At 40.8% G+C, this 23,561-nt stretch overlaps 1 protein-coding gene across 2 annotated transcripts in view; it reads right to left on the minus strand.

Annotated features, from left to right (window-relative positions):
• Positions 1–23,561, minus strand: part of RELN (reelin) — a 496,941-nt gene that overhangs the window by 60,704 nt on the left and 412,676 nt on the right. For both annotated transcript variants that reach the window (XM_032402324.1, XM_032402325.1), the window contains exons 32-45: positions 23,318–23,476; positions 22,942–23,130; positions 22,165–22,438; positions 19,726–19,866; positions 19,443–19,620; positions 16,011–16,095; positions 14,991–15,173; positions 12,463–12,634; positions 12,260–12,362; positions 10,317–10,546; positions 5,625–5,845; positions 3,901–4,048; positions 1,337–1,595; positions 223–472 (exon numbers count right to left, since the gene is read on the minus strand). In XM_032402324.1, the coding sequence (XP_032258215.1) occupies positions 223–472; positions 1,337–1,595; positions 3,901–4,048; positions 5,625–5,845; positions 10,317–10,546; positions 12,260–12,362; positions 12,463–12,634; positions 14,991–15,173; positions 16,011–16,095; positions 19,443–19,620; positions 19,726–19,866; positions 22,165–22,438; positions 22,942–23,130; positions 23,318–23,476 (2,592 nt within the window). The remainder of the gene's footprint in view (positions 1–222; positions 473–1,336; positions 1,596–3,900; positions 4,049–5,624; positions 5,846–10,316; positions 10,547–12,259; positions 12,363–12,462; positions 12,635–14,990; positions 15,174–16,010; positions 16,096–19,442; positions 19,621–19,725; positions 19,867–22,164; positions 22,439–22,941; positions 23,131–23,317; positions 23,477–23,561) is intronic.

Raw genomic sequence — 23,561 nt, forward strand, 5'->3', positions numbered from 1 at the left:
ATTTATATGTAAAGAAGTCTTCAAGTACCTATACTTAAAAATAAGCTCACATTACGAGGCTTTAAAAAAGAGACTTCTAAAACTTAATGTATACACACCATTTCCAAGAACGCGATCATGGTTTGACTCACGCGCACTTCTGTTTTACACTCAGACTTGTCAGAGGTGCCACACATGCCCATTTGCACATGTCTTCCCTCTACCTGGAGAGGGAGTACTTACCATAGCAGGAGTCCGTGACCGAGCAGGAGGCAGCGAAATCGATCTGCAGGAACGAATCCTCATTCACGGCAACGTCTGTGCTGACCACGTAGCGGGTGCTGGCCTTCTCGATGAAGACCAGGGCGTCACCAGTGGAGCTGCACACGGGCATCTTGGTGCCTCCCGGGTGGAGCAGCCATTTCCTACTATCCAGGTTTGTGAAATCGTCCTCCAAGACCGTATTACCAGAAATATTTCCTCCGATAAGAATCTGAAAGGCATTTTTTTAAGAAAACGAATTTTCAATATGGTTTCAAAATAGGAGAGAGTTCGGTCTTCTTGTTTGTTTGCGTTTCTCTGTCAGATCGCTCAACACGTGCGTCACATGGCGAGCGTCCCGTCAGGGGCCTTTCAGAATGCTTTTGTTTGTGTGGTCTGCTCGCCCATCTGGCAAGAAGCGGCAGAAAACAAATCGAAGTACTGACAAAACCATTCACAGCCTTCATGGGCCAAACTGCGCCTTTGGAAACTACATGCGCCCAAGCTGGGAAAGCAAAATTTGGCTTACATGTGATTATTTTCCAAGCGAAATTTCTATTTAAGGACAGTTGTATCCTAAGGCATTTCAGTTCCAATTCTTCACCTGGATTCTACCGTTTGTTAACAGGTTCTTTGAGTTCTATTTGACACCCATTTTATTATGGATGAAGATCTTTTAGAACTGTCCATAAGGACGTTAGGAAGATTTATTTATTTCTTCCTCAAAGGCTAGGAAAGAGGATTTGGAAGCGAGTGCATGTGGTACCAATGCTAATTTGCACATTTTCCTTTTCAGAGAATTATAACCTTGCATCACGCTTGATAAAGTCCCTCTACCCATATGGCAGATTTCTCTATGCGCAGGACCTGGGCCTTCTGTGGTGTCGTTTGTTTTTACAGGCTCAGGCAATTGAAGGAAAAGAAAATGAAAGGAAGCTAAATGGCATATCTAATCTAGCTGCGTGCCCATGGGCAAGTCATTCAATTGTGGGTCTCGGGCTTCCTCGACTGAGCGAGGGGGCTGGCCTGAATGCGATCTAGGCCACATGCAGCTCGAGTGCCAACAATTATAATAGTTAATCTCGAATGGACTGACCTGGTCGATAACCCAGGGACTGTAGAAGTGCCCGTTTTCAGATGGCTGCCACCAGCGGAGGCGAGTAGAAGCAGAACGGGCTTTCAAGGGTATCTCCAGGGCGATGTACCTGCCCACGTTGCTGGAGTTGCTGAAAAGAAACTCTTGAAGGAGACTCCAAGACAAGCCGCCATTGAGTGAATACTGGAGAAGCACAGGTTGGCTCCTGGGGTCAGGGACACCTTTACCACATCCCAGTCTCATGAAGAACTGCACAAATCTGACATGAGGAAGATTTATTGTAGACTTTTTTTTTTTTTTTTACTTCAGTGACAAATTCACACTGTTTACAAAAGACAAGCCCACAGGGTCATGGGTGGGGGAGATGAATGCATGGCTTTAATGAATATGATGATTTAATGAATGTCCAGAGCAATCATTTCAAAGTCCGATTTTCCTTTTTAATGTAAGGAAGTTAATAAAATGTGAAGTCTGGAAAAAGGCAACTCTGTACCCTCTTCATATTTTGTCCCCCTCCACAAAGGTGAGTCTGAGGGAGCTGAGCACTCACCGTACCCTCTGGCCATCCTATAAGAAGATGGGAGGGCTCCAAAGACTCTCCAAGTGTGGGAGTGTGTGTTGTTATCTATTTAAGATGAATTTATCCTTAGTATCTGAAACTGGAAGAATGTTATGAACGTAGTTTATGCCATTAATTGGCAAAATCATCCATCCTCTGGTTTTACCAGTCGTTTTTCAGTCTCCTGTTACTGGTCTGGGGAGACACATTTAAATGCAGAGGTTGTAGCTCCTCTTTGTGAAAGGCCAGGGATCTTTTGGAAGAGGTGTGTCAAGCCTGGGCCCCTTTTCCATCTTTTGTGCCAGGGGCAGGGAAGCACGAGTATGGGGGTGGTGGTGAGGGTGGGCTGTGCCAGCCTCTGACTATGCTGGGTTTGGGATGGATGATACTGGCCATCGAGAAGTGTGGCGGACAGCCAGGGGCAGCCTTCCCAGCTGGCAGGGAGGTGGACGGAGTGGCAGCGACCAGCTGGGGTGCCAACGAAAACTAGCTCACATGTTATCTTTGGCAGGCAAGCTGCTGGTGCCTGGTCTGGCCGCCGTGCTAGCTGGTAATGCAGAATAAATTTCATGTGTAACCCAACACATACGCCCAATTATGTATGCATGTTAAACATAGGAAGCATATTGGGACTTATAATAAAAGTTATCAGTTCCATATATAAAACCATGCATTCTTCATGGCTTCCTCCTCCCCCCATCTCCATTAACTAGGCATTCATTTATCTTATAACCCCGAGAAAATTGGGATTTTACATGGAGCATTTTGAGGTCAATGTATGCAAATCCTACACAGCACGCTACTGAGATGAGATAAATAATGGAGCTTTTAACATTGGATTAATGAAAAAAAAAATACATAGTTAGTGCCTAGTGGATGTTGATATCTATAAAAACAATAACCACTTACAGAAAAAAAACCTTTTGGCCTATTGTCTACTTGTATTGGGAAATGCTTATAGATTAATTTAGTTATGGTAAATCCACATCAGAATTATTTAGAAAAACCCAATAATTTCTAAATTGGAGAACTCAAACGCCAATGATAAATCTGAAATAAAGAGCATCAAATTAAACCATGTGCATTAAAATAGGATGACGAGAAATAAAATTTTGCTTTCTATCACTGTAAAATTATCTCACAGAATTGTATTTTTATGAAGCATGGTCAAATTTGTAATTCAATAAATGAAAGATTTAGGTGAAAGAGGAGGGTAAATATGTTAAGATCTATTTTAAGATACTCGGGAATGTTTTAAAAAACAAAAACACGACTTTTTTGTTCACTTGCAAAAATAGGTCAGGGTTCCATTTTACACATGTTGAGTTGTCTTCTTTATTTTCCTGGCTAAGTTTTTGGCTTGTCAAATGATCAAGGGATACACATCTTGACAGGACATAATCCTCTGAGCCAGTTTAAATGTTTGTTTCTGAGAGGCTGTGCTCAGATCAGAAAATGAGTGCCTAGAAAGCATGAGCAAATCATTGGAAAGAAATGCTTATAAAGAATAAGGTTACACTTCAAATATTCTTAACTTAAATTGCTAATGGATATAAAATTAATGGTGGGTGATTTGAGGACATATTGTATTTCATTTAAGCTTTCTACTAAGCGTGGTGTAGATAATTTTGTACATGGTCCAAGTGCTCCCGAAAAGTATTCTCTAGAAGGTGGATAAAAAAGATGCAACATTATTTTCTTGAAGTGAAAGTAAGTGAAACATTGTCATTTCCTAGTCACCATCTTGTAAATATCACCGATCTTGATACTAACTTTTGTCTGTTTAGCTATGTTTCATTTCTGATCTAGCTTATTTCACAAAGCTCCCTCAGTTTTAGGATGGAAATTACATAAATTGTGTCTTTACGGAGTCTTAGATAAGAGAGAAGCTCAACATTTCCAATGGAAGGCCTTGCCCTTGAGATGTCTGCTTCTTTCTGATCTGATTACGTTCTGTTACTGTACATCACAACGTGGTTTCTTGACAGCATCTAAAAATGTTTACCTAGCATGTGATAAATCCAGATCTCGTGTCATCAACATGCGCAAGCCATCTTCATTGAAAAAGAGGTTGTTTCCACTGGAAAGGATCCCACACTTCCGAGATGGCTTTCCGCCACTCATTAATAAGAATCTATCAGATTCTAGCTGACCTGTAAAAAGTGGTAAAGGTGATTTACCTATGACCCCAAAGACAGTCATACTCTTTTTTAAAGGAATATGGTTAAACGCTTTAGGCAGTTTTGAAATACAAAGTCATGAACACTGAAGTCACATATTTTGGGAGAAGAGGTCTCTTCAACAGTTTAGCTTGTCTGAATTGTTTAACCTTGGCTGTATAATTTAAGGGGCCACATGACAGAAGGGGGGGTGGGGCTTTTCCTGAGTAGCTGTGGTCCAGCCAGATGGGTCCTTCCTCTCAACTCTCCTACACGACAAAAAAATGACACTGGCAGGCAGAGAGTGATTCAGGCCAAAAGTAAGAAAGGGTAATGCAGCTTTTCCACTGGCCTCTTCATTGTCTTCGCTACTCTGAGGACCGTGTCAGGCAGGTATTACAAAGTATTTTTAAAAACACAGTTTTAATGGAAGAAGTTACAGTGTAATTTAATATTTTCGATTAAATAATGTCTTCTCAAAACCAGCTCACAAATCTCTCCAGATACTTATCTTAGATCTAGGTTTTTTTTTTTTTTTTTTTTTTTGATTGTGGTAAAATGCACACAACACAAAATTGATCATTTTCAACATTTTAAAGTGAACAACTCGGTGGCATTTAGTACATTCACATTCATGTTGTGCAACTGTCACCATTACCTAGTTCCAGAACTTTTTCATCACCCATGAGGGAAACCTTATATCCATTAAGCAGTCACTCCCCATCCCCCCCCCCCCCACCCAGCCCCTGGCAACCGCTGATCTGCCTTCTGTCTCTATGGATTTGCCTATTTTGGATGTTTCACAGAATCATATGATATATAGCCTTTTGTGTCTGACTTCTTTCACTTGGCCTGAATGTTTTCAAGGTTCATCCATGTTGTCGCATGAATCAGTATTTCATTCCTTTGTATGGCTGCATCATACTCCATTGTATTGATATACCTAAATCTAATATTAAATTGTACTTAAAACCATAAATATCTTATAATAATTTTATAGACAACTTGGGAAAAAGAAAGAAATCGTTTGATCCCACCATCCTAACATACTGTTACACTTGTTTAAGACTTTTCTTTTATGAGAATATTTTCCCATTGTTTTATCAGAGAACATATCCAAGTATATTTTTCTACAACATTATTGTCAGACATAATGATGTTAGATTCTAGGTATAAAACTGAGGTACAGAAAGTGATGAGAGGCTGCTCAATGAGTTGATGATAAATGACGACAGGAATTTATATTTCTGGAAACTTGTTCCCTCTACCCAAGATTAACCCTCTAGAGACGGTTTCTAAAATGGTCATTAATCAGCAATTCCACGTGATGGAAGAAGTGGTGAAACCAGCTTTAGTTTTCTCAATCACGGCCCTTCTCATTCTCATTGACCATTGTTTCAAACACGGAACCCTATACAATTCAGAACTAAATGAAGGCATGGGTGGTCGCAGTTGTAGGGATAAATAATGAAATGTTAGAGTGGAATTCATGATTACTTCTATATGACAAATTACATTTAATATGTAGTTTCTTTCACAAAGCTACATAGAACTTATTTTAAAAGATTACCTTCAAAATCATCCTTGAGAAAATCAGGATTTTTGGTGCTTATTTTACAGGTGGGACCTGAGTAGCCGGGATCACATATACACTTGGTTCCATTGATACAACCCCCATGTCCGTTACACATCTCTTCACACTGGGGACCAATATAGACATTATCGATGGCCCACGTCACTGGCTGAGAGCCAGCGGGGTAAAATCCTTGGTACCATCTGAAACGCACAGATCTGAAAAAGAGGTACAAGTCTTTTAAAATCGAAGCAATACATGTCTTTCTCTGATTGACTTATTTCGCTCAGCATAATGCCCTCCAGTTCTGTCCACGTGTCATATGACCTCACTGAAAGCAGGAATTCTTGATCTCAGGAAACAAACTGAGGGTTGCTGGAGGGGTGGGTGGGAGGGATGGGGTGGCTGGGTGACAGACATTGGGAAGGGTATGGGCTATGGTGAGCCCTGTGAATTGTGTAAGACTGTTGAATCACAGATCTGTACCCCTGAAACAAATAATACATTATATGTTAAAAAAAAAAAGAAGAAGATAGCAGGAAGGGAAAAATGAAGGGGGGGAATCAGAGGGGAGGATGAACCATGAGAGACTCTGGACTCTGAGAAACTAACTGAGGGTTCTAGAGGGGAGGGGGTGGGAGGACGGGTTAGCGTGGGGATGGGTATTAAAGAGGGCACGTTCTGCATGGAGCCCTGGGTGTTATACACAAACAATGAATCATGGAACACTACATCAAAAACTAATGATGTAATGTATGGTGATTAACATAATAAAAAAATAAATAAAATCAAAGCAATAGAACAACACAGCTTCAAAGTAAGGACATCTGATCAAGGAGCAGCGGCCAGTTACTACCTCTGCACCACACTCAAGAAGTAGAAAACTCGATTTGACATTTCAAGAACACAAACTCCATTCCTCAATCTCCAGGATTTTGCCAATTTACGTTCCTGTTTCCTGTAAGCCCTCCTAATCCTATCACTAGGTCAAATTCCACCTGACCCTCACCTTTTTCAACAGTGACTTCTTTGGTGACGCTTTCTCCATTCTATCTACACTCTGCGTAACTGATCTTTTTCTTCATAAATTGAGGTAAAATTCGCATAACATAAAAGCAACCATTAGCCATTTAACGAGTACAACTGGGTGGCAGTCAGCACATTCCCAGTGTTTAGCTAACCATCTCAATCAAGTTCCAAGACATTTTCATCACCCCAAAAGGAAACCTTGTGTCTATTAAGCAGTCACTCCCCATACCATCCTAGTTCCAGCTCCCAACAACCATTAATTCATTTTATTTCCAAGTAAATTGTCCTATCATATTGTTGATGAGAGCTTCTTGGAAATAATCTACATATTTAGGTAGTAGTTCAAAAACAGTTTAGTATGTTCTATTAGACACAAAATTCAAAGAAGACAGATTTATTTTTGAGGGGATGGAGATAGAGATGGCATGCACACTCATCTTTGTATCCTATGAATGTGTCCCATATTCAGTGATCATCGAAACCAAATTCAGAATAATTTTTTAATTTGAGAAACAGAAATTAGAAGTCAATTTTGGAAGTATTCATTAGGCTTCTAAAGTTCAGTAGATCGTAAAGCAGATGGAGTCAAGTTCCCACATATAATTTTAACCCTAATTTCATTGTTTATCTCAAGACTCCAACCACACTGAGCTGCTCCCAAAATGCCAGTTCATAATTACATTTTATTTTCAAATACTTGTCAGAGTTTAGTCTTGGCAAGAAGCACTTTCTACCCTTTGAACTTCCAGACTGCTGAGCTGAGGGAAATGGCTAGAGTTTTCCTTTGAACAAAAGCCTACATGGATTTTTTTGAACTCCTTATTTATTCAAATGTTCTGAATACAAATGAACCACCTTGGTTGGATATTTATTATTGTTCACCTGCCTTGACACAGAAACTGCAAGCACTATGATAAATGGGCTGAAGGGTCTGGTTTTACTGTTCTTCCCTTCTGCTGAAGCCTTATTTTGAAAATTTCTCACTGCCACCCTCCCTGGTGAATGTCAGCGTCTGTTCTCCCAAGCCAGTGGTATTCAAAAGGATCTGTTTTTTAAATGTAAACTTAAAATTTCAAGCACATAATGGTGCTTTCTTTAGACAGGGGTTTTGGTTGACTCATTATGAAACTGTATAAAGCAAAAGCAATTAGGAAGTTTTACAGACAGAAAGACTCTTAGAGGAAAAGGACACAAAGGTGATGTGAATAAAACTCAATGGAAGCTCAATACTTCATGCTTCATATGTGAATCGACAAACATGGTCATTTTGTCCTGAAAACATTTCATGTGCTTTTTTGGTATCTGGTGTCTACCAAGTGCACGGAAAAGGGTAATTTACACATGGGTTGTGTACATTTTTTAGCATCTGGCTTGTACTGTCACTATGGACCATGTTGAATACAAACCAAGCAATGATTCACTGAGTTGGAGGAAATTTAACTTTTGCCTTCCAGCAATTCATGCCTGCGTGGGTTTTAACAAGAGTGCTAATTCTCTTCCTGAAACAAGGACCAGACAACACTATTAAGGCCAATACTTCTCTTCACAGAAATGGTTGAAGGCAGTTTGGAGGGTAGGTTTATACCATTCTGAGAGTGGGCATGCCTCTTGGACAGATTTCCTTTCTTTTTATAGAAATAAAAATGACACGGAGTACAAATAACACGATGGCCTAAGTTCTGCACCTTTATCATTGGAGGAGGTATATTTTAAACTGACACTCAATAGCAGCGGGTGAAAATATATTCATTTCTAATGTTCAAATTATATTGCCTTATGATTTCTCTTGTTCAGATTTCCAAATTGTATTCCCTTATGCATCAGCACAGCCCCGTGGACATCACCAATTCTAAGTGAGGTGGTTTCCATGACACTGAAGCAACTGTCCTGTGACTTTATTCCATATTTCTTTAAAGAGGACTGTTTCCATGTGGGAATGTGCTGAAGGAAGTCTCAGTTGTTAAAACAATGTAAATTCATGCCCTACACCCTGTCTTTAGGGTGGTTTCCTCGTTAATCCAATTCTTAGCCGAGCAATAGGAGGAAATGAGAGGTCCATTAAGAGAAAATTTGGAGCTTTTCAACAATAACCACAATGGTCACGATCTTGGTCCTAGGTGCCTGCGTGATCGGCCCGCAGGCCTTTCTCTGCCTATACTGCCCATAAGCGTGGATTTTGGGCAGCTAGGCTTCTGTCGCATGGCTTAGCTTTCTGACTATAGCTGATTGATTCAGACTGTCTCTTCTAGAAATGTGGAGTTAAGAGTTCCAGCACATGAGAGTGGTCGTTTGCTGAGTGATGTTAAAGTCAGCATGATAAAAATGAGGGTCACACACTCCTTTTGCTGAGGCCCTCACACTTTCTAAGTGGGGTCCATGAAATTCCCCAGTATGCTTCTAGTAAGTTTTTCCACTTTTTTGGTAAGCCCTTTATATTTCCTGCAACATAGGATCTTAAATAATACAATTGATTTTGGGTAAAAAGTTTTTCCTGAGCTGTTTCTCCCTGCCATATTCTTCTATAGACAATCCTCCCCACTCCCAGCAATAACAACTTTCTGGTTGTGCCGGCTGAATTCTCAGCTCTGTCTTCTACAGAACCGTGAGGACATTCTGCTTAGGAATGCTTTTTTTTTTTTTTTTTTTAATAGTTGGATTTTCCATTGGGATCATATCCTGGTGTAACATCAAGAATTAACAAATAACATCCTTGACAGCTCAAAATATTAAAGTCCTTAGCAATCAAATTATAAAAATTATGCTGATGATATGATGAGAAGCAAATGGATTTATGTTCAAAGAGAATGCAGACTTGTGAAAATTTACTTTCACCCTTTTGGAAAAGTACTAGGTATTAGTCGTTTTGCTTGAAGACTCAAGACTTATAATTTTGCTGAGTTTCACATTGGGAATGTAAATCTATTTCCATCTTGAAAGTATATTAGTGCTTTCTTTTCTTGACATACCCTGAAAGAACAAGTTTTTTCTTCTGATAGAAAAGACAAATTCTGAGGGAGACTGCTTTGTTGACTTCCTCTCTTTGTTCACTTGCATTATTAGGTTTAGTTTTTGAACTATTCATTTCATTTCTATTAGAACTGAAGTCCTTTATCTCCAAATAGTTTTCAACAGAAGAGTCAAATATATGGAACAAGAATGCTGAAAGAGGTTGGAAAAGCAGAAATGCCTGGGCGGGGGAAGAGTGGAACAATTTTTTTTTTTTTATGAGTCACCTAGATTATTCTGTGGGCTTCCATCCTCCCGCTGTGTGCTCTCCCTACATGAGACACAGGTAGATGTCCGAAAGTCATAAAATTCTCACTGCATTTATACTGGGAGGTGGGGGCAGGTGTGTGTGGGGGGGGGATTACAACATTAGGAGAAAACCATGTATCTGTTGCTTCCTCACGGATCTAATAAAGACCCGTGGGGGCTATGAATCCCTACACAGTGCAGCCCATGATGTACTCTTTTAAATCTCTCTTCAAACTCTCAGTGAGTAGTGTGTCAGCTCGGAGTCCCAGGTCTGGAGCCTCCACTGATCTGCTGAAGAGGAGAACTAGGGGGAAGGCACCCCCCGCAAAGTGGCCAGTCAACGGTGACCTCAGGGAGAGCACCGTCAGAGGAGAAAGATGGCGGTGCGAAGCGGCAGGCCCTCACCCGCACAGGTGCAGCTTCCCGAAGTGCACGACCTCCCTCCTCCAGCCCTGGGTGGTCCCCGCGTAGTAGGTGCTGCTCGGGTGGTGCTCGGTGGAGCACAGGGAGCTGACGTGGTTGCTGCCGTGGTAGCAGAGGGGCAGCAGCAGATGCCACGTGGCCCCGAAGTCCCTTGAAAACTCCAGTCTGACTGGATCGGTACACGAGCTATCCGTGGAGCACCCCACATTGATCTGGGGGAGGAAGGAAAAAATAAACAAAAAAAGCGATACAAATTACTTCAGAGCAACAGGCCTTGAAATGATTCACCACTTCATTGTTTTCTCGAGAGTCCGTTTTCCTGGGAACTGCCCTGCTGAAATATTTAACACTATAAAGTTCTGTTTTGCTTAACTGAGTAATATCATATATTACCTTCAAATAATAATTTTTTCATAAAGAACCTCAAAGGGCCTCATAAAAAATTTATTTTCCCTCATTTTATAAAAAGCTAGGAAGTGGGTAAGGCTGGCATGGATTCCAAATTTTACCTCTGGCCTACTTTCATAGCCAAGCCAAGCCAATCGTAATGAAAAGACTGTTTCCTTATTTCTAACCATCAACTTTTTTTCAGTCCGCTAGATAGGAAGGCCTTCTGTTTTCCTTCCTGTGACGCCTTCCAAATAATCCCCAAAGTTCCGCACGTGAAAAAACTTCAATACGTATTCAACAAAATACAATTATTGTCACGATTTCCGTGGCACAGGGAGAGCGTTTTCAGAAAGACCTTCTTAATCATTAGGGAAATAATTACTTCATTCCTTTTTCCACGCTTTCAAGTAAATAAACTAAAACTTAAATAAACGCATGTAATTCTTCCTATGCAATTTTCCCCTCTTGCAATTGAGATTAATATTTTCTTGCTCTTGAAGCACTCGGATATATTTATACTTATAATTTTTGTTGTTGAACTTACTCCTTGTACCTTTTGATGAGTGAAGTATCAACATCAGATAAACGTTTCAACTACAGGCATTTGTTTCTACCTAGATCTTCTGATAACAGAACACGGCCACAGGTGCTATTTTTTTAAATTAACATTTAAAGCATACATTTAGAAAATATAATAGAAGGTTATTTAAGCAACTTAAAATAAAGCTAGAAAATATAACAAAGTTTAAAATAGATCCAGAATAATTTCTGTATGACAGCATCACTTGGTCTCTGACTTTTGAGATGCAAGAGACAACTCTAATTTAGAGGCTACCAAGAGTTAATCTAAAGAAATATTCAGAATTTTGTTAATGCAGTCAGGCACTATTGTGAGCCTTCCTAAAGGCAGCTAGAGATCTCAACTACGAAACAAGCATTTTTGAAAGTTAGTACTATCGAATGCTGGCACAATGCACCCTTGGTTCTGCTGATTTTATCTAAGTCTTGAAATACACACAAGTTTTTCTTTTATACATTATTAATTTGCTCTCTTCCAAATTATAAGGAGTCCATGAATATTAATGAAATACACAAAAATTATAAAAATAGTGTAGTGTTGTTTTATCTGTAAAATCCACGGCACCATGATAAACATTATATAAATGTGCCAGCATGGTGTAACGGTAGTTACACTGACTGGGTCTTAGGTAACATGTAAAAATTGTGAAAACAATAATATTAGAATAGTATGGCCCTTTTCATTTTTATAATGTTTAAAATAATTTATTTCAACAACTTCCCATTGTAGTAGGTAGGGAGATTATGTCATAAATAAAGGACAAAAACTCAGAAATAAACCTTAGTAGGACGATTGGTTCTGCTAATAAGAATGAATTATGATGTAAAACCTCTTTTGTCCTTGCACAAAAATGGAAAGTCATAACACATGAAATTATCTGAGATTTTCCTTCTCTTTCCTGGCTTTTTGTTCAAGATAAAATTTAAAGCATTTTTGATAGAACAAAGTCAAGTACCTCAAATTGTATGATGGTGTTCTCATTCACATCCAGGTCACGAGTGGTAATAGAATGCTCACCAACTTCATTTGAAACAAATACCATAGCTGAATCTTCCTCGCTGTTAGGGAAGAAAACAACAAGAAATCCATTTGGGCAAAAGTTCATCGTCATTTGTAGAGAGCGAAGGTTTTATTTTAACATCTCAGTTAAAGACTTACGGGGCTCCTTTTGAAGAATATGGACAATAAAGGCCAATGTTACCACCAGGATAGAAAAACCAATTGTCTTCTCTGGGTCCAAAGTCAAATGTATCCAGAAGCATCACAGGGTTGTTTAGATTATTCCCATCAATAATGAAGTCATCAACAATCCAGATTTCTTCTTTCTTACCTAAGGCATTTTTGTATAAAAAAAAAAGTTGTTCCAATGGTGGAAATTGGAGGGACATTTTTGCTCGTTGGAAGAAAGTGAAGGACAGAAAGGAATCAGTAACAACAGGTTAAATATATGCCTTTGAGACAGAGAAACACAAACTATGCAACAGTGTATTTAAAGTATGAAAGAATCAAGCTGTCAATCATATTAAGTTGAGAGAGCAGGGAACAGCCTCACTGATTTCAGAAAGCTGAGACGGTCTGTGAAATTGTGCTCCCCTCCCAGTCCCGGTGGGTGCTACAGACCCTCTGCTGCCAAGAATGGGATCTGAATTGTGTTTTCATGGTTTAGGAGAACCTGTAAGACACCTGAATCTGTGAGCACAGGTGGTCAAGCCTGCGGATTTAAAACTGAGGTATACTAGTCAATTCGAGGAGCAACCCATGACCTTTTAGAGTCAGCTCATGACGTAGCATCATGCTACGGTCAGGCCAAAGGACTGTGGTCATGGAAACCCTGGCCTGATGCATAATTTTATTTAATTGTTAAAACTACACAGAAGAAGATACTCTGTGTTATGTACATTTTTTAATGTTTTTCAAAACTTTTATGTTTATTTGAAGATATGTGGAACTATCCAGAAAACTAGTAAAATCACTCCGTAGGCTGTCAGAGAATTTGATTCAGCAACACAGGCTGGGTGTTGAAGGAAGATACCTACAGAGTAGGGAGGAGGGCAAACCCAGGCTGTCTTTGCAAAGTGCTGTTTGGACTCAAGGAAACAAGGAAATAAGACCATGCCAAAGCAGAAACATCAAGATTCCCCAAGGTTGCTTCTTCGCTGATTTCTACTTTGACTACAATTCTTACCAAGATATATATATTACATATAAATATATATATAATTTGTAAACAGGAGCTTGTAGAAATAACCTGATGATTTAAATGAAGTCACATGTCTCTCTCTCTCTCTCTCTAATCCTATCACTGTTCTTTCTTTTTTGGTACATTCTTTTTTTGTTTTTAAAGACTTTATTCATTTGAGAGAGAGAGAGAGAGAGAGAGACAGAGACAGCACAAGCAAGGAGAGAGAGGCAGAGGGAGAGGGAGAAGCAGACTCCCCGCTGAGCTGGGAGCCCGACGTGGGGCTCAATCCCAGGACCTGGAGATCATGACCTGAGCTGAAGGCAGACGCTTAACCATCTGAGCCACCCAGGTGCCCCAGCTATCACTGTACTAATTCTAGTAGCTTTGTTCTCTTTTCTTGTTTTGGAAGCAGTTGGTGAAAACAACAAAGTAAAAGGTAAGTAAAATTCCAATCATAACATGAAGACAATGATCCTCTGGATTGTGAAACTTGGTTGCATTTATTTATTTATTCATTTTTACTTTTATTTGGTGATTATAAAAGATTATTTTTTCTGTTTGTAATAAGTTAAAAATTATTTCTGGCTTACTAGTATAAAATAAATACTCAGGTTAAATTTTAGAGATAGCGGTACATTTTTCTTATTCATTTCTGTGTTACCTCTGCAAAGAATATGCTTAATGGGATATCTCCATGCTTACTCAGGCCATTAAATGCATGATTTGGTAGAGTCTGGTCCTTTATAATCAGCAGTTAATAGAAATATTGGAAGCAATAAAACATTACAAATTTGTAGAATCATTTTCTGTAGCCATCTGAAAATGCTGTTAAATTATACATTCACTTTAACTTATCACTGAAGCGGGGGTATGTGATAAGAATATTTTATCTAAGGTACTTTCTGCTTGGTGTAAGTCCCTGTCACTTTGTCATGGTATTTTGCTGCAATGTTCTTCTGTCTCACTAATGAAATGCCACACTCAGAAGAACTATTTATTCCCAAATGAATTCAGCAGGAATGTAGTTACAATTGAGGAGTGACTAACGATAATGCTACATTTTTAAGAAAAGATTTTATTTATTTATTTGAGAGAGTGCACCCACGAGCAGGGGGGAGGAGCAGAAGGAGAAGCAGGATCCCCGCTGAGCAGGGAGCCCGAAGCAGGGCTCAATCCCAGGACCCCAAGATCATGACCTGAGCTAAAGGCAGATGCTTAACCAACTGAGCCACCCAGGCGGCCCAATGCTCAATTATTTTTTAAAAACCTTAGCTCTGTAAGGGGCTTTAGCTATATTTACATCATGAAGAGAACTTATAAGTTAAATACAAAGAGACAACAAAGATACATAAAGTTAAATATTCATTGAGACTCCTCTAGGTAAAATGTGTGTTATGGACAATGAAAACTACTCAGTTGACAAACACTTCCTCCACATCTTAGAAACAAACATGGTAAAATGCCATCGTCAGTTTTGATCATAGGCGAACATGTGCATTCTTACCATTATTGTAAGGTTGCCAGAGTCTGAACCTTGTAGCATTGGTCTGGGCAGTATATGGCAAGGGAACATTAATGAAAAGTATGTTGGTTGTCTGAGGGAAGTAAAATTCGTCCATCAGGTGCCAAGTGATTCCCCCATTGATAGAGAATTGTAATAGAATAGAGTGAGACCTCTCCGGGGTACCTAGAGAGAAGACACCATAGGCATAAAACATACTGTGATAAAAGTAGGGAGATGGTAGGTTCTAAGACTATTTTTTTGGCATCGATGCATAAACTGACTTATATTCCCCTAGAGGCTTTAGTCCAAGTGCTTCGGAGGCAGCTTCAAGCAACGTCAGGTGGGGCTTTCTGGATGACTGTATCTCAAAACGCACACCAGATCTCAGATTTTCACACAACAGTATCTCCCTCTCTTTCTCAGATATGAACATAGATTTTTCTGTATTTCATTTAGGAAATCTTATATCAGAGAATTTTGCTTCCACGGGCATCACAATTTTACAAATGGTCAAACACTTAAATCTCAGGATACAAACAAAAATCTACTTGAAAGCTTATTATATCCAAAGGGCATTATTTGTTGAGGAAATGACTTAGTTAATATGAAAGGTCATAATGGCAAAGAGTTGTCTTTTGGGGGTTCACACCTATAAAAGAAAATCCAAAATGTCCATAAGCTAAATTTTTAAAATTTAAAATTCTTATACCTAGGAAGTCGTGGTGGAAAAAAGACTCAGGGACAGAATGATAAATCTAGCTACCACAGAATTAGTATGATTACTACAGCTATATGAAATTTTTGCAAAATCAGTAGTTATCTTACCCTTATATTAAGATGAATTTACATTATAGAAGCACATCTATGAACATTTATTTACTTATATTTATGTCAGCTCTTCCATGTAACAGAACTTATGGGCCTCAAATCTATCATTTCTTTGTGGGGGAGGAATTGTGTAAGGCAAGGGGGAGTTCTCTTGAAGAGAAATAATGAATTCTACCCATAGAAACGACTTACCTTTTGCTATAAATCTAAGTGAAAACTGGACATACATAGTATTGGTACAGTCTAGATCTCTTGAAATAAGCATCCTCAGTCCTTCCTGAAAACACAAACATATACGTTAAATAACCTTATTTCATCTGCAGAATTATTTTCCTTTGACTTTCATACACCTAACTTGCATTAGCTAAGTAATAGATACATACATGTAAGGATCCAGAAGCAATGGTGGGTGCAGTTGAAAAGGAAAAATGGATCATTTCCCCTTTCTTAAGGCTTTCATTTCTTATGACTGCGTAACCCAGTTTGTCTCAACTCGACATCCCACTTTGCTGTGACTTTTATAAAAAGCAGTGCAAAAATGACAGCATTACCTATCTGCAGGCTTTTTTAAAAAGTAGCCTCCTTTGAGCACAGCACCCCATGAGAGGAGTAATGAGGAAACAGATGGAAAGTCTCTGCCAAGTGCTCCTACTGGAAGTTGGGAACTAAGAGGCAACTTTTTCAGTGTTCCAGGGAGTCGTAGGGACTTACTACTCCTTTGTGCACTCTGACCATGCTGGGAGGCTCTCATCCAGGCTGACACAACACCCTCCCGCTGGTCAGGTTAAATAAGGCATAATAAGCGAGTCCCCATGCCTCGGCTATAACTGCTCATGCAGAGAAGCCAAAGAAGGAAGAAAGCGATCACATTAGCTTTGGTAATTTTTTCTGCTAATTAACTATTTCTGGTTGCCTGGGACTGACAGCCCCATAGCTTGTTTTCTCTGTGTGTACACAGGACTACAGTGATAGCCAGTAAAATAGAATTTCACTATGCAAATGTCCTAAGGTACAAATAAGCCTTTTAGCATCTTAGCTGTGACTTATGAATGAAGTGACTCTTCGGTGGTATAGGACTGTGTGATACTGAGTGGACACTTCCTTCCTTGCTTCCTTCCTTCTTTCCTCCCTCCTTCCTACCCTCCCTCCCTTCCTTTCCAGATTTATTTATTTATTTGAGAGAGAGAGAGAATGAGCAGGAGGGGCAGAGGGAGAGAGAATGTGAAGCAGGCTCCTTGCTGAGCAGGGAGCATGAGGCAGGGCTCAATCCCAGGACCCTGAGATCATGACCTGAGCCAAAACCAAGAGTCTGACGCTTAACCAACTGCGCCACCCAGGCACTCCTGGATTTCTTAATTGTCAACTAATAAACACCAAATGTAATTTTAGCTAGAGAAAGCAAATTTGCCCTCTTTCTCTTATTACCCAGCACAAAATCCTCAATAACTGAAAAACTTTAAATAGAACTAATTTTCTAATAGCAACCGTATTATTGAATTATTCAATGCCTGTAATATGCCAGGTTCTAAAACAGACACCTTTTTCCTTTAACACACATCGCACTCGTAAGGGCAAGATATTATTATCTTTATGATACAGAGAAGGAGATTGAAACTCAGAGACAGTAACTTGTTCAAGATTGCAGAGCTTAAAAGTGTTGATGGCAGAATTTGAGCCCAGATTTGTCAGACTGTGTAACTCATCTTCTAGCCTTTATTGGATACCAGTGTTTCGTTTATTAAATCACCTTTTGCTTTTGGGAGAAGAAATCCAGATAGTGCTAAATTTAGAGTTTGAGAATTATTTAATACTGTCATGGAAAAGTAGCGGCATGTATACCTGTCCCTGAACTTCACAAAGCATCAATTCAAACTTCCAGGATTGAAGGTTGCCCTGTAAAAGCCTTATATTTCCAGTCTTTGTTGTTTTTTATTTTTACCCTAATAACTCACTGCCCTGCTCAGTCCGTGACACCTGGTCAATGCCTGTTCTTCATGTTTCACTGTTGAGAGACACTCTCTCCCGTGTACCCTGACAAGCACAAAGCCTTGAATGGTTTTACATCTTGGTGCCATGTGGAGGTTGAGGTGATGAGGAAAGGTGGCTTCTTCAACTTGCAAGGAATAAGCTTTGAGGTGGGTAGTTGAAAGATCCAGCTAATAAAGATCCCTTGCTAACATTAAGTTAAAGGATTATGATGACTCTTCCCCCTTGATTATGGAACTTAAGTATGAAATTGTTCCCATGGGCAAATACATATCAGCCATCAAAGGACCATTGCACACTACATCTTGTAGGAACAGTTATGTTGAAAGTGGGCACAATGTATATGAAAGTATCTTTCATGTTTGTAGTATTTGCTTGTAGCTCAGCACTTGATATTAATTACATGGTGGAAATGTCAAGCCCTGCTTCTGTGCATATTCTAGTTCACACGGATAGGTTTCTTTTCTCATCTCTTTTCCAGGTTCATTAATCCATTTGTACTAAATGTGGGAGTTCTTTGGCATATAAGAGCTATTTTAATAGCTGATAGTACTCCTGAATCTATAAACATTCAAAAGAGACGATCATTTCCTTTTTAACGAAAGAATGCCTTTCTAGGTCAAACTGCACCCTACTGAATGGCCCACTCTACATCTTGCAGAGCTGACAGGCAATACGTCTAATACATATAATGCTTGGTTGCTCTTGCATTTGGATGGCTAAAGGGAAAACAGAAAACACTCTGTGTCTTCCTTCTTCTTAGGCTCTAGGGACCAGGTTAATCCCACTGCTTAAAAATTTATCAGGTAAAGATATTTAAATCATGAAAAGTCACAGGGCTCCTGCTTTTTGGTCTTGTCAATGCTATAAGCAGATCGGAAGTGAGCTAGTGGTAATCAGAGCTAATGCCTCCAAGACTGAAAAAACACACACGCAAAAACCAGCAGTTTCCATCCTGAAATGTGGATGGAAAGGACTTGTAAATCTCTCCGACCCCTAAGTGTTTTTTCTCTCTCTATAGCATGTATTCACATAGAAAGATGTGCCAACCAGTACAGTGTTTCACACAATTGCTTAACATCCCCCTCACCAGACATCTAGGCTGAAATACGAAAATAGACTAACAATGTTTGAGAATGTTTTTTCACTTGATTCAAATGTTTGGTTTTCTTAAAGTCACTAAAGGGCTCTATTGGCAGGAAGGAAAGGAAAAAAAAAGAAAGGAAAAAGCAAAGACCTTTTATAAAATCATTTTTTTCAGTTCTGCAAGTTATATATTCAATAACACATAAAACGCTACATTCTAGAATTCAAGATTCTAGAAATTGCATATGCATAATTGTGTGTGTGTGTATACATATATGCATACAAACACACACACACACACACACACATATATATAATTGCAGCAGAAAGTAATGAAGGTCTGATCACCAAAGCAGAGGAAAGATTTTATGCCTAAGTGATGCTAAAGAATGATTACGCTGAACAGAGGAGAAAACACGGTCTGGGCTAGAAGACAACAGCTTTGTATAAAATAATGCACCATCTGAGCAGGTGCAGAAACGCATTTGTGTGGAGCAGTGAGGGAAGGAAGGAATCTCAGCAGCAGAGTAGAGAAGTAGAATCTTATCTGACCCCTTTAAAAATAAGTGATGTTCCAGATTTGATGGTTTCACCGTTCAGATTCCCCCTCTCGGCACCATACACTTCAGGCCAGAGATCGGGATGTAGGTTCCCGTTGAAATCATCCTTAAGAATCGAGGGCAGGGGAACAACGGGCACACAGTAGGCGCCACCGAAGCCCCGGTCACATCTAGGAGAAAAAAAGGAGTGCAGGAAAGGCATTATCTGTCGTGAGTTCGAAAGCCGTTTTCGTTTTTGCACTGTGAAAAAGAAACTGCCAGTTTCATTGACTTACACACAGTGTCCGGCATCGCAAATCCCTCGTCCCGAGCACAGCCAGGGGCAGCCGGATGCCAGCACGACATTATCAATGGCCCACGCATCAGCCCCCACAGTGTAGTTGGACTGAATCCATCGGAACCGGGTCCTGGGAGATCTAACCAAAGATAACACACTTGGTTCAACACGCACCCTTGAAAGCAGGAGAGCGTTTCTTTTAACTCCCCTCCTCCAAGTTCTAGTTCCCTCTTGGAGACACTTAGTTCTCACACCAAGTGCTGGATGCTCTTTCCTGCTGAACCCACCAACGAGAGCAGAAAACATGGTTTGTAAATATCTCACCCTTCCTTTCATACAAGTGTCTGTTAACTCGCCTGGGGTGGGAAAGTTATCTCAGACTAGTGATTTATTATGTGTTTGAACTACGCACCAAATCTGGGGTTTTGCTTTCAGGCTTTTCCTGCCATTCAGAACGAGGAAAGAGGTGGAATGGGTGAGAAACACGAGGAGAAGCTGGAATCTCATGAAGTTCTGGGCATGAGGTCCCTGCGCTACTGTCCCTAAATGGTTTCTGAGACTGGAAATGGAAACCCCAGGGAAGTTCTGCCTCCGTGTTGGTGCCTGAGGCCTGGCTCCTGAGAGGTGAGGGCCCGAACGATATGATGCACGCCTGCATTTTCCATTCTATTTGCAATCTGCTACTTGGAATTCACTGTCAGAAGATCACCTTATCCAGAAATACATGCAGCCTGGGCCAAACCGCAGTAGCAGCCCCTCGCTTAGGAACGGGCCGCACAGCAGAAGTCGGTGAGTCACTTATTTGGAATGTGGAATCTTGAAGTAGAATTTCAATAGTGACATTTCAAGTGCCGTTGTTTCCCGACACAAGTTCTCCCTCAGCGCAACATGGCTTTACCTCCCCTTAACACCCTGCCGGTGATTCCCCAACGAAGGGAAGGTCCACGCCAAGCGGCAGCATGCCTTCCCACAAGCCCTCTTCACCCCACAGGCTCTGCTCCCTCACTCAGTTCAGAGATGGGCCCCTCCAGGAAGCTCCCTCAGGTAGTACCCCTCCCCCTGAGTTTCAATAACATCCGTGAGTATTATCAATGTCACCATTTCATGTCATAAATAACTGCTGAGATGTCCACTATCCTAAATAAGATCTTTGGATCCTGGTGTCAGCTTATTCATTTTGCATTAGAGTTCTAAAACACAGTAGATATTCAATAAACGTTTGTTGAATAACAATAAAGCGAATAAATGAGCTCCCAGTAAGCACTCTTTAAAGCTCTGGGGGTCCACAGGAAACCGTTTTAGGTTAAATGCTAAAATGCTTTGGTTTCCTGCATTTTTTCTTCTGCCATTTGGTTGTACACCTCTCAGTCAGAATCGAATCAGCAAAATGGAAACCACTGTGAGTATTTAATCTAGACAGCATTAACACAAGTTCCTGGAGGTACGGTCAGTGCCAGAGCTGAGAAGCCAACAGCGGCGGTGAGGAGACCAGAGCTGGGCGAGAGCTGGGAAGCCGCTACAAGTCCGAAGCTGGAGGGACACAGGGAGGAGACAGTGTTGGGGGTGCCCAGGGGCCAGGGTCCCATGGGGGGCCATCTCTGGGGAGCGGGAGTCACTGAAGTTGGCCAAGATGCACTTGAGACAGAAAGGGAAAGGGAGGGATACCCTGTTTTATCTCCGTTTCCACTCTGCTTATCTTGCCAGGTTGTGCCACTAAATCTACCAGGAAGCCAGCAGATGCAGGAGCCTGGTAAACGTAGCCTGCAGAAGCCAACTTGCCTATAATTCAGAACAGCGTAGCGGCAGGGTGAGGCAGGGACCGGAGGGGAGCAGTCCCAGGACGGCACGACGGCACGATCTCTGACCAGCCGCCCCAGGACACACCAGCTCCTAGAAAGATCCCCAAATTATCCTAATGCCTAAACCACAAACCAGGGAGCCTGCTGTAAGCCCTAATACAACTCTTGAATGTGATCTGAAATCCCAGGGAGGGGAAGGAAGATGTAAAAACAGTATGAGCGTTTCAAAGGAACCAACTTTTTACTCTCACTGTGGTACTGAGACTAAAGAAAAAAAAGAAACTAAGGCTACTATTCTTCCACATGTGATGATTTCACATACTGCTCCATGTGAACAAATATCACTCTGGTTATTGGGTATTTTTACAACAGAACAAGATTATTTTTACAACTGAGTCTGGTGGGCAGCCTTCCTGTTGCCGAAGAACAGAAAAGTTCAGACCCGTAAAACTTTTGGAACTCACCGACGCATTAAAAAATTGCAACCCCAAGCATCTGGTACTTCCCCGCACCCACCGCCCTGGCAGACTCCCTGCATAATTATCGTGAGTCAGAATTGCTAAGTGGAATCACAATTATTTTCAAATGAGGTGACAGGAACCTAACATTCTGACATGAAGTCACACAACAGTTCTCACATGGTGGAGAGTGGAAGGTAGACGGTGATCCGCTTCCAATTCTGGAATCGTTCTGAGGTGTACACGGAACTTTCCGTGTAGTGCAGGCAGCCAATGGTGGGAGGCACACACTCCTCGGTGACCAGATGCCAGTCTCTGCCGTTGTTTAGAGAATACTGGAGCTGCACGCTGTGGGCGTCACTGAAGGGCTTGCTGCAGCCCATGCTCATTTCGAACTGCAAGAACGTTGATGCCGACACGTGAAAGTCCCAGGTCTCGGCATAACGCGGTTTTCCTACAAAAAAAGGGAGAAGTTGAACAGTAGTAGACAATGGTCCTCTCTTTGCTTATTTGGCATTTGTGCTTGTAATAAACACGCTCAGGAGCAAACAAGGATCCTGTCTTAACTGAAGTGACTTTTCATCCCACAATAACTGCTTTTATTTGGCTAGCAGAGGCTTGGACCCATGGAAGGCTGCTAATTTGAAAAGCATGACCATCTTGGAGAGTCTTCTATCTGCAATTCTGCAAATTATGAGACACGGGAATGTCTTCCAAGAGAGATTTTATTGCTCTTTTAGGAAACCTTAGTTAGATCACGCACGAAGGACAGTTCTAAGGCAAGCTGGACGCACCAAGTTATTTTAGAAGTCAACCCAACTCCTTTCTTCCCAGAGTCTCCCTCAGCCCAGGCAGTTATGTACACAGTTTTGCATTAGAGAGTCTCCTCTTGGGTTTTAGTTAACTTAGTCCTCTAGTTAATTAAATATTCTCCCTTTATCTGGTGAAAATATATACCTATGTTTTCAGTGAATATCAGAGCAGTATCCATAGAGAGACAGTCAATACCGACTTGACCTCCTTGTATTCGGTACCAGCTGGCTTGCAAATCTATGGAGCCATCAAATTTGTCTTGAAACCCAGTTTGAGAGCTGTCATTCATTCCTATAAGGACATCATCCAAGGCCCACTGGGCTGAATGTTTCCCTGAAATCCGACGAATAAAGGCAGTTAGAGAAAGTTCATTATATAGCTATATGAGTATCTTTATGACTATGCTTTTAAATCAAATTGTCTAGGAAACTGACAGCAAATTAAGAAGCATATGGTACAATGCGGCTTTAACCATATGCTCTCAAGGCCACCGGGAAGGGTGGAGTGAGCAGTAACTTGCCATGTTGGGGTTGCCACCATCGAAAAGCTGTGGCGGGGGTCTTCGCTTCCCGTGGCAGGTCAATGGAAATGATCTGTGGCTCCAGAAATGACATGAAGTCCAACTCTCGAAGCAAATGCCAGAGTATCCCGTTGTCATTTGAATACTGAACAACAAGCCCTGAGTTAAAAGACATAAATCCAGTTACTTGGACAGCTTTCCTAGAGGCAAAAAGGGGCAAGGAACAGTATTTTTTAAATGGCAA

The sequence above is a fragment of the Phoca vitulina genome, unplaced genomic scaffold, assembly GCF_004348235.1.
Source record: "Phoca vitulina isolate PV1807 unplaced genomic scaffold, GSC_HSeal_1.0 scaffold4, whole genome shotgun sequence".
In the NCBI taxonomy this organism is placed as follows: Eukaryota; Metazoa; Chordata; class Mammalia; order Carnivora; family Phocidae; genus Phoca; species Phoca vitulina.